This window comes from Apus apus, chromosome 3, assembly GCF_020740795.1.
Source record: "Apus apus isolate bApuApu2 chromosome 3, bApuApu2.pri.cur, whole genome shotgun sequence".
Taxonomy (NCBI): domain Eukaryota; kingdom Metazoa; phylum Chordata; class Aves; order Apodiformes; family Apodidae; genus Apus; species Apus apus.
The window spans coordinates 41,984,817-41,995,732 of record NC_067284.1 but is presented as its reverse complement, the minus strand read 5'-3'; the positions used below and the strand labels follow the sequence as shown (position 1 = coordinate 41,995,732).

General features: G+C 51.3%; 1 protein-coding gene across 3 annotated transcripts; it reads left to right on the top strand.

Moving 5' to 3' along the window:
- The first annotated feature begins 2,807 nt into the window (after positions 1 to 2,807).
- VGLL2 (vestigial like family member 2) lies at positions 2,808 to 10,098 on the top strand. 3 transcript variants are annotated; one of them, XM_051615705.1, is made up of 4 exons: positions 2,808 to 2,942; positions 5,264 to 5,549; positions 7,246 to 7,761; positions 8,916 to 10,098. In XM_051615705.1, the coding sequence occupies exons 1-4, from the start codon at positions 2,862 to 2,864 to the stop codon at positions 8,954 to 8,956; spliced, it is 924 nt and encodes a 307-aa protein (XP_051471665.1). In that variant the 5' UTR covers positions 2,808 to 2,861; the 3' UTR covers positions 8,957 to 10,098. The 3 variants fall into 3 exon arrangements, with proteins under 3 accessions (XP_051471665.1, XP_051471664.1, XP_051471666.1); XM_051615704.1 differs by having other exon boundaries at positions 8,754 to 10,098; XM_051615706.1 differs by lacking the exon at positions 7,246 to 7,761.
- Positions 10,099 to 10,916: the final 818 nt, after the last annotated feature.

Here is a 10,916-nt window from a genome sequence, read left to right as displayed (position 1 = left end):
AGTCTTTCTGAATGTTCAAGTTTTTTTGACGATCAGTTTTCTTGTCCAATGAGCTGTTCACGGTAGTACCCAATTCTTCTGTTCTGAAAAGTTCCAGGTATTAAGATAATTTAGATTTTCTTTACAGGAATGTTTTCTGAGGCAAGTTGTAAATTTTTGCATCTTACTGTTTATCAGAACCCATAACTCCTTATTCCCAACAAGATTTTCTTTTCACATTAGTGCTGTGAAACATTACCACTGTATGACCACAGGAGTAGGCCCATGTTGGTGTTTTAATGCTATGCAGCAAACTCTTGACCCAAGTCCTTCCTAAAAGTGTGCTTTCCTTCACTGCTGTCATAATTTTCTCCCTGAGGTACCTCAGCTGTTTTTTTTCCAAGCCTTTGTAGTTCCTTGTGTGATTCAGTCCACCTAAAATCCTTTCATTGGGACCAAGAAAACTATTTTTATGTAATTGTAAATATGCAGTGAGATCATTAGTAAATACAGTTTCTGACCCTTGGTTTCCAGGATAATTTCCCGTACCAGGACTGATTTCACAGAGTGCACTGAGAAGGCAAAACAACTCCAGCACTTCTGCATGAATGCTTGCCCTGCTCTGCATTAAGGCACTGAAGTTTTATCATGTCTTACATTAGACAGTTTTGCAGTCAAATAGCTGTTTATAAAAGAAACTGAACTTATACCAAGCTGCATCAGACCTGATTGCCTTAAGATATACTTGAATGTGAGGAAAAATAACTAAATTCAACCTTCAAGGAGAGATTCTCCAGGGAACACAACTGAGATCATCTATTGTGTCACAGCACAGAGTTGTTGCTGCTACATTTGCAGTTTATCTTCACAAGGAGCAAGTGCTCAGCCTCTGTAGGCATCAGGTCCTACCTTTGCTATTGCATGAAGTTATTGGTGAAGAGCTCGCATTAACAGCAGACAGGGATCCTGTGCCTTTGGAATACATCTCCAAATCAGACTCACCTTCTGAGAAATGGGCTTGCTTTTTTTTTTTTCTTCTGTGCATTGCCCAGCATGACATTACCTTTGAAACGGACACAGATCTCTGTATGGTGGCTAGGAAAGACCCCTACCTCTTGGGAGCAGGGACACAAGGGAGAAGTGGGATCCCATTGTCCCAGGTGAGGTCCCTTTGTCTCTTCCTGCAAGGAGCAGAGGGGCGCTCCTTACCTGACTGCCTGATTTTAGATGCCAGTCACAGATGGAGTCCTTCCCCACACCGTGGCTATTCGCTTGCTACTCAGGAGAAAAAAATGATAGAGCATGAGATACATTTTGGTTTTGAAGGCTTAATACCAACTGTTCTTCTCATCCACTTCTCAACCACCAACACAAAATTAGCTCCGATGGGGAAAGGAGAGGTGCTGGGGCTGAAGCCCATAGCCACGGTGTTCCAGCCTGCATTCAGTATGAAAAACAAGTTGGCCCAACTAGGAAAGGGTTGGGGGGAAGTGTTAAGAATTAATTTTGAAACTGGCACCTGGTACAGAAAAAATGGAAACTTACACTTATTCGGCACTGGCGTTTGATTTTAGTGAGGGACAGATATGTAACAATTCTTAACATTCCCAACACAAAAATTACTTTTTTTTTTTTTGGGGGGGGAAGAGGCACCAATGTTTTTTACTTGTGAGGACTCTCTGCTAAAAACCAATTAGATTTCCAGGTCTTCATAACTCAAAGTGTTCTTTTTTGTTCGTTTTTTGTTTTGTTTTGTTTTGTTTTTTTTCCCCCATAGTTTTGTAAAAAATCAGTATTTGAAAACTTACTACTGTTTTTTCTCTCGCATTTTCTGTATTTTTTTTGCTTCATTATAAATGCCTAAAATATAACTTTAAAAGTGTCCTTTTTCATAGTAGTTGTGACCCACACCAGGAAGGTGTTTCAAAGGGTTGATATTGTAATGAGAACCTATGTCTCTGTTATAGAATCTAATCTCCTTCCAATGCATCGCCGTCAAAACTAGCAATTAAGACACATTCACCCGTTGACACCTCCGTCTATGGTCCTCGGCAGAAAGCTGGAGAGTAAATCCAGTTTACCGTCACGAAAATTTGTTTTTTTCACCTGGCTTTACCCTCGGCGCTGCTTTAGTTTCTATTCAACTTAAAAGCATCTCCATTCTCCGCATGTGTCATGATTCAAAGTTTCTGGGGAGATTCCTCCTAGGGAGCCATTGAGTTTTTCTCCTTCGGTCCATCAGACGTTTCAGTTCCTTCCACTTTGGTAGCGGGATTTTCAGCCGGAGGAGGGGAAGCACGGAGGGGAAGCACGGAGCGGGGGGCGCGGGGGGGCGCGACGGGTCCCGGCGGGGCAGCGCCCGGCACGGTAAGAGCATGAAATTAAATAAACGTAAAGAAAGGCAGGGGGAGAGGGGCTGCCTCACCGGGCAAGCCGCCCCTCTCTCCGCGGCTCCTCTTCCCCCGCACCCCGCGGCCGCCGGCGAGTCCCTGCGGGGCGGAGGCAGAACGGAGCTCCCCCCGCGCCTGCCGCTCCGCTGCTCCTCAGCAGCCCCGGCTGTAGAAGGGAGCTCTCCCCGTCTCTCCCCACCCCTGCCACCCGCCGGGTCGAGGGCTGAAACTCCTCTGGCCGCCGCAGAGCCTCTCCGGCCCCGGCGTTTTTGGGGAAGGGAGCCGCACTATAGGGACGGAGGGAGGGAGGCAGGGAAGGAGGGCAGGGACGGGGGGTGTCATCTCAGCCCAACGAGGTCTCATCCCCCCTCACTCCTCCCACCAATGAGTGGTGCCTCTTAACCCCCGGGAACCTCCCTCCTGCGAAGCACTGCTCCACTTTGCACAACACGAGTTGATGAGGAAAAAAATAATTCTCGGCCGCGGCCAGCCATGAGCTGTTTGGATGTTATGTACCAAGTCTACGGTCCTTCCCAGCCCTACTTCGCAGCGACCTACAGCCCCTACCACCAGGTACGTGCTGGGGTCAGCGGTGAAGAGGCAGAGGGTGGGAGGGGTGTCGTCTGGAGGATGGCCGTCTGGGGCCTTACCAAAAGGAAAAAGCGAAAAGGAGAAGGGGAGGGGAAAGGGTGGGGGAGAAAGATCTGGGAGCCTGCGATGGTGAGCGGAGCAGAACCGCATCCCACCTTGGCGCGGGGCTCGGCAGGGTACGTACCCCGGTGGCGCCCGACGGGCTGAGGGCTGCTTTGGGAGCGAGAGCGATGGCGGTTCAGGGATTTTGGTTTTCTTTCTTTTTTTCTTTTTTTCTTTTTTTTTTTTTTTTTCTTTCTTTCTTTTTGCCGGGACGGGCTCCATCCGAGGGGGGCGGCTCGGGGCAGCGATGCCCCCGGTTGCAGGGTGTCCGCCGGGAGAGGCAAGGCAGGGGATATCGCTCACCCCTGCGCGCCAGCATCCCGGGACCCGCCGCGGGAGCCGCTTCGGGCGGATATTTTACCAGCCGCTTTGGAGGTGTGCTCTGGATTTACTGTCTGAACGTGGGTGAGGCGAGAGTGCAGGGAAGCTGCCGGGTTTCCCCGGATTTTGAGAGGGGGATGGAGCCCCAGTCCCGAGGAGGGGTAGGGCTGCGGCGCGCCAGAGCTGCGGGGATGCTCTCTGCTCCCGGGGCCAGCTCGGCGGGGAAACCCCTGCCCTGTGCCCTGGTCCCACCAGGCTCTGGGCGACCCCTGTGAAACCCGAGGGTATTTCGTGGCCGAAATCCCCGTCCCGCCGCCGCGCCGCACGCTGCTCCTCCCGGGCTGTCGCGGGTATAGATTAATCCCCGAATTTCTCTGAAAGGACCTGGCCGGCAGCGGGGATGTTTCGCGGCACGCACAGCCCGCCGTGCGCGGGGAACTGCGCACCCCGTCCCGCTCCTCTCTCCAGGCTGCACCTGCTGCTCACCGCTTTCTGTTTCGCCCTCTGTTTTTCTCTTTATTTTTTTTTCTTTTTTTTTCCCTCCCTCTGTTTTCCTTCCAGAAATAAATTCCTTCCTCTCCCAGCAAAACGAAAAAGGGGACGGACAGAGCCAGCCGCGCCCCGGGCCCGGGCGGGCAGCAGTGCCCGCCGTGCAGGGCCGGTGACCGGGAGGGCGGCCCCGCTCCGCGCAGTCCCCGGCGAGGTAGCCCATATGCCACCTCCAGCGCCTGGCAGCGGGGCCGGAATACCTATTACAAATAGCAAATGATGTCTTTCCCCACCTTGCCTTCAACCCCCTGCCCACGCCTCGCACATGGCTTCGTGACATTACTTAGGGAGGATGACCATTACCTCAATGGCCGAGCCCGGAGCCAAGTGGAAAGGCGGTAGCCACGAAGGAGTGACGTTATTCAGTGACCCGCATGTCTTGGTCCAGGACTCTGACCCGTCCCCTCTGTGCTTCCCCCCGCACCCGTCCCACGGTTCTGCCTGCAGCGGCCAAGCCTGGGCTCCACGTCCCATCGCTCATTTCTAAGAAACTCGCAGCAGCTGCGGACACGCTAACGTGGATAAAAAGGAGATGGGAAACATCCAGCAAACTTCTCAACGCCTGCTGTTTTCCCATGCTGCAGAATCCAGCAAAAACAGAATAATGGTGTAGGAAATACCTGGAGCTTCTTGCTGGCCAAGGAAATGCTTTTTTTTTGCTCTGAAATGTGTTTGAGGTTGCCAGTCTGGGTTGTTGGTTGTGGTTTTTTTTTCCCTTTATTCCTTCTCTCCGCTACGGGTTGCGAGACACTCTTTGGGGCAGATTTTTGCGAGAATACCTAGATTATGCGAGCAGGGACCGAGCGGCACTCGCTTCCCGCCGCTGCCAGTCCTGCGCCCTGAGTGCGGGGTTGCCACCTGCCCGCGCCCAGCCCCCCGCATCTCAGCCCCTCGGCAGCCGCCCTTCCCGCCCCACCGCCCCACCCCCTCTCCTCCTCAGCAGCCGGCCTGCAAAGTGCCTTCTTGTGGGGGACTTCATGCTGGGGAGCCGTGCCGGTGACTCCGGGCCAGGCCGCGCCTGCTCCGCACGGAGGATGTCTTTCTTCATCCCTGTCGGCATCTCTCTCTCGGTTTCAGGTCCCCAGCCCTATTTGCAGCCCCTTCGCAGTCTACCCGGGGCGTGGCAGAAATACACCTAAGGAGTGGGGGGTGCTGCTGGAACCTCCCTCGCTGGCGGGCAGTCGGGGGCCAGACTTTTGCATCCTCTTGGAAAGATCTCAGGAGTGGGCTCTGCGCTGCATCCCGGCTGGTACTGGGAGAGCCAGAGCATCATGCCGGGCTGCCCGACTGGCTCTGTTTGATTCCGCTCCTGCCTTCCCTCTTTCCTCCAGAAACTCGCCTTTTACTCCAAAATGCAAGAAGCCCCGGAGAGCAGCAGCAGCGCCAGCAGCTCCTTCTCCAGCCACCCCGCCGCCAGCATCAAGGAGGAGGACTGCAGCCCCGAGAAGGAGCGACCTCCCGAGGCCGAGTACATCAACTCCCGCTGCGTCCTCTTCACCTATTTCCAGGGGGACATCAGCGCCGTGGTGGACGAACACTTCAGCCGGGCGCTCAGCCAGCCCAGCAGTTTCTCGCTCGGCAGCGCGAAGGCGGCTCGGAACGCCGGCTCCTGGCGGGGTGAGCGTGCAGCGAGGGTAGGGGGGGTCTCGAGCACGGGGGACGGAAGGACCCCCACCCGGGGCGTCCTCCTTTCCTGGGAGCCCCCAGGAGCCAGCTGTCCCCGGCCGGAAGCAGCGCGCGGGTTGATCGTTTTAGGGGAAAAAAGGTAAAGAAAAGCCCCTTGTGTTGGCGCCGCGCTTCCCGCTGCCCGTGCCAAGGGAGGCACGAGGTCGGGAAACCTGGAGTGCGATTTCCCTGGAGGGGGCTGCAAGCGAACAAGCGGCGGAGGTACCCCTGTACTGGGGCTACCCCCGCACTGGGGCTATGGCAAGCGCCTGCCCTGCTGACCCCACGGGATGGAAATGAAGCAAAAAGAACAAATATGGAAATAATCTCACCAGCTTCCCGAGGCTAATAACCAGATTGTGTGTGTCCCTGTACGTTTCCCTACGTGTATCACCACCCTGGTTGCTTGCTAGAGCAGAGACAAGGACCATACATTTTTCAAAATGGGGACTTTTGGACCTGCCCGCAGGAGCATCCCTGTGCAAGCACGGCCAAAGCTGTGGCTGATGTACAGCTCTCCACAGCAGTGCCTGATTCACCCTGGACAGGCCCGTGGAGGTACCCAGAGCAGAGAGGAACAGCCTTCCCCACACCCTGCCCACCAGGGAGTTAGTGCAGACACTTCTTTTTAGGTGGCTTTGGGAATCCTCTCTCACAGGGCCACCTGCTCAGCCGAAAGTGTGTTTCACAGCCCTTCCATGAATTGCTGTTGGTCGTTTCCAATAATGAAATAGTAGTTAAAATACTTCATGGGTGAAAGATGCTCAGCACCAGAATTTATGGCAGGAGAGGAGAGTTCTTTGCTTGTCAGGAACCAATTCTCTTTTCCCTGCATAATGCCAGGGCACAGAACTGATGAACATGTATCAGGAGCATGCTTTGACTTGTTTTGGGGACACTGTGCATTCCCAATTCATAATGTGTAATGTTTATCTCTGTGCTTTTAGTAATCACTTGTCCCTCCCACACGTGGCTTACCAAGCAAAGAAAATGCAGCATCTTTATTGTTTGCCCTGCCAGTCTCCAAAGACCTGCAGAACACTTCCCAAATATGTTAGGAATATACCCAAGAAACAGGTGTGTCCATGGTAATAGACGGGGGAATTGCTCCTAGATGTTTTGAAAATTCAAGCTGGCCCTTAGTCACATCTCATGCTGTTCTTGCCCACTTTGAAACTGCACTGAGGCAGCAGCCACCTTCCTGGCAAGGTCAGGCATTCTCTGAGGTGCTGGGCATAAAGACTTAGACAGGGAGATTACTATAAAAACAAACAAGAAAAACCCCACCCTGGAAATTGCTGCAGCATATAATAGCTCTCATTTAGTTTCCACTTCTGAAGAAAATAGTTGTTTTCCTCACCTAGCATAACAGTCTTTCCCCTAAATGCATAGTAAGAGAAACCTCTAGCAAACAGTTTCAGTTTCATGGGTAAGCCCTGGGCTAGGTGTGTTGAATGTTTAGCTGGAAAGGAATCTGTACTCACTGGCAGGAATTTCTTGTGTTTAGTAGTTGTTTTGGGGGATAAAGGGAATGTGAGGGCTGGTCTGGGGGGACCTGGGGAGAGCCAGAGTCCTAGGGAAAGGAGATCAGAGCTTGCTGGGTGTGTTCATTGCTGCCTTTCCTTTCTGTCCCCCACCCTTCACTCAGATGGCTCCTTCCCGATGAGCCAGCGCAGCTTCCCGCCGTCCTTCTGGAACAGCACGTACCAGCCTTCCTCAGTCCCAGCCACCCTGAGCAGCCCCTTGGCAGCTGCCACCCACAGTGAGCTGCCCTTCAGCGCCGCTGCCGACCCCTACGCACCCGCCTCCCTGCACGGCCACCTGCACCAGGGGGGCCCCGAGGCCTGGCACCATGCTCACCACCATCACCACCACCACCATCACCACCCCTACATTGGGACACAGAGCACTGCCTACCCCCGCCCTGCTGCCATGCACGAGGTGTACGGGCCCCACTTTGACCCCCGCTACAGCTCGCTCCTAGTGCCCACCGCCTCTGTCCGCCCCCACCGCCTCACCCCTGCCTCTGTGCCCACACCAGTCAGCCCCCCCTGTGAACTGGGCAAGAGTGAGCCGGGCACTGCAGCAGCCTGGACGACACCAGGACCCTTCCCCAGCGCCGCGGGGGACATGGCACAGAGCCTCGGCCTCAATGTGGACACAGGTAAAACACAGCCCTCTGCCACTCTGAGTTCCCCCAGCTCAGCTACATCCCTGCTCCCCACCTCCCTTATGCTGCCCAGAATAGTGGGGATGGACCCCCCAAGGTGAGGTGGATGGGTTGCTGCTGTGGGGGAATAAATTGGAGGTGGAAGGCCCAAAGGAGAAACCTGAGCTCTGCCCTGGGTGCCTTTTCTTGGAGCTCTCAGGCCAGGCAAGTGAGGAAGGGGAGAGGGAGAATTGCTCAGGGCAACACATCAGTCCCCACAACCCTCTTCAAGTTTCTGACACCTGAAGACATGCCCTGAGGGTATTGGTTGCTGTGAGGTGCTCTCGCCCTGGCCTGGGCCCTGCTCTTGCCTTGAGCAGCAAGAGCTGGGAGCAGGACAGAACAGTCCCAAAGGTCACTTCTTGGCTCCCTCCATGGGCTGCCCTGAGGGCAGGAGCATGGGCAGCCACACCAGAGCAGGTCATTTCTAGGCCACTCACAGCTTCATAAGCTGCCTTCTCTCAATTGGTATTTTTTTCCTCACAGTTTCTGATAGGAAAGCACAATTACATATGCTGAGCAAAAAGGGCAATATTATTTTCCCCTGGGATTGGTACTCTGTGTCTGGTGGGGTGCCTGGAAATAAGGCTGAGTGACCACAGGGACAAAAAGGTGATACAGGCATAGCCAGCACTGGCAGTTCCTGAGTCAGTGGTTGCGGAGGCAAGGAAATCTTGCTCTGGTGGCAGATGTCTATGATGAAGATGACTTATCACAACTGCAAATGGCTCCTTATGGTGGCCTTGCTATAGGCAGGAGGAACATGTGCCTGCCTGCTGGCTAGCTTGGGGTCTCCTCCTTGCTCCACAGCCTCCTCGGGCTCTGAGGGGCCCATGTTTTAGATTGATTCTCTGATCTCAGCTGGCAGAAATGCAGTTTGTCTCTCTCTGTCCTTAAACACCTGTACCTATTTTTCTTCTTCCCTTTTTTCTTCTCTCCATTCTCAGGTTTGCAGCCTCAGGATAAAAGCAAGGATCTATACTGGTTTTAGAGCTGTCCTTCACTCTTCTCCCCCTGGCTCTCCCTTGTAGATCTCTGCCTGTTACACATGGTGGCATTCAGAGCTGAAATCCAGTCAGTTTGTAACAGCTTCTGATCTTGGTTTGCAGCTCATCGTTACTCCTTCTGTGGTGGATCCCTTCTGAGCTGATCTGCTGACTCAAAGACTCCCAGATCTCCCCTTGCCCTTCTCCAAGTCCACCGTGGCCCTGCAGCTCGGGGAAAGACAACAGGACTAAAAAGGACCTGGATTTGTAAGGACGGTACTCTAGACTTATTTTGGAGAGGAAAATCCTTCTGCTGCAAGAGGACAGCCAAAGACATTAACTTCTATTTAAGGAGACCCCATACCCAGAACTGCAGTCAGACTACTTTAAAAGGGTCAAATGACGTCATGGATTGTGATGCAAAACCACCAGCCTTCGCACAGGGGGCAGAGGAAATCATGGGTTGTTTTTTTTTAGTGGTGTGAATATTTTTTTACAGCGGTGAAAGTTATTTCTTGAATGCAAACACGGGAAAGCTACTTAGCAGTTTTGAACTGGATTTTTATCTCACATTATAGAAAAGTAAAAGGAGAAGAAACTGGGACACACGAACATTTTGGACTGTCAAGGAACTGGTCTGATTTTTCAGCTTTGTGGTTGTGAGTGGCAAGTGTTTGGCCGGGGGCCAGCTGCCCTGGGCTTACAGCGATGCAGCTGTTCCACGCACAACTGCTCAAACCCCAGAAAGAAGAAAACCGAGGTGGCACTTCTCAGAGTTTGGCACAACAGTTGCATTGGATATATAACGGTTGTTTGGTTGTGGTTTTTTGTTTTGTTGTCGGGTTTGTTGGTTTTTTGTTTGTTCGTTTTTTATTTTATTTTATTTTTTACAAGAAATATTTTCTGGTGAAAGTAAAACCTTCTTAAAGCAGGGGGAGGAAGGAAACCTGTGAAGAACTGCCTGTCCTCAACCTGACAGCATTTAAGGGGAACACCAGCAGGAAAGGCACTTGATGGACAATACGTCTGAGTTGCCTCTAACATTTCTCTTTGTTTACTTGTTGCTGTCAATTTGTCACTTTAATATTTGTTTTGTTTTTGAAAGGGGGAATAAGATAACTATTTAATGGTAGGAAAGCTGCATTAAAGGTGTCTCCTTTCAGCCTGTGTGATTTTCTGAAGAATTAATGCTAAATAAGAAAAATGAAGCAAACTGGAAACTTGAGGATGAAATACGAAAAATACCTGTCATGTGGATTAAGTTAGTAATTTTATTACTTTTCATTAAAGATAAATAGAAATCCTAGCAGTTTGAAATAATTTCTTACTGAGTAAAAAAATACTGTGATAAATACAGAAGATAAGAAAATGCAAGATTGTCGTAGTGCGATATTTAGTGTACAGTTTATCTGTAAGATGGGTTAAAGTAAGGGTGCTGCTCCACAATAACAGGTGTTTATTCATAAAGCTGACAGAAGAGGGGACTGTAGCATTCAGCACTGCTATTGCACTGGGAAATTAAAATGTTATTATATGGTGACGAATAGTTAAGGAAATAGTACCCAAATGGCAATGTCCCCTTAAACTTAAAAGCTGACTTTTTTACAGGCAAAGCATCCAATCCCAATGCTACTGTGCTTTGTTTTGTTCTATTTTTTTTCCTAATGTAATGTCTTTGAAGGCTGACAAAGTTCGGTGCATGTTAGAGTGGAGTCCTAATACTACCCTTCTGCTACTAGGAGAAGCAATAGGAAGTGGATTTTTGTGCTATGTTGAAAGTTTCTACCTTCTGACACTGGAAGAATGTTCACCACTTGTCAGAAATGGAGTTATAAATATCCAAAACTCTCTTCTAGCTTTTAGCTCAGCAATAACTCAATTTATGGCAAAGCATAGGAATCTCACTAGTAAGAAACCAATCAGACAGTGTAAGTAAATACCGGAGTTGCTGGCAAGGAGCTGCTTTGAAATACACTGTGTGCAGAGCATCCCCTGTCAGAGCTCAGCAAATGGCAGGAGGTGACTTTTCACCCTCAGCCTCCAATTAGCCAGAGCCCAGACTCTGGGGAAGGACTCAAGGATTTATATTATTGGTTAAACCAAAAGTGTTCTGAGATGCCTATC

What these genes read in the sequence shown, in the direction of transcription:
- VGLL2 (XM_051615704.1), top strand. Translation starts at nt 2,862, where the DNA reads ATGAGCTGTTTGGATGTTATGTACCAAGTCTACGGTCCTTCCCAGCCC. An exon ending in GAACGCCGGCTCCTGGCGGG is followed by an intron (nt 5,550 to 7,245) that starts GTGAGCGTGCAG and finishes CCCTTCACTCAG; the next exon opens with ATGGCTCCTTCCCGATGAGC. An exon ending in CGGCCTCAATGTGGACACAG is followed by an intron (nt 7,762 to 8,753) that starts GTAAAACACAGC and finishes CTCCATTCTCAG; the next exon opens with GTTTGCAGCCTCAGGATAAA.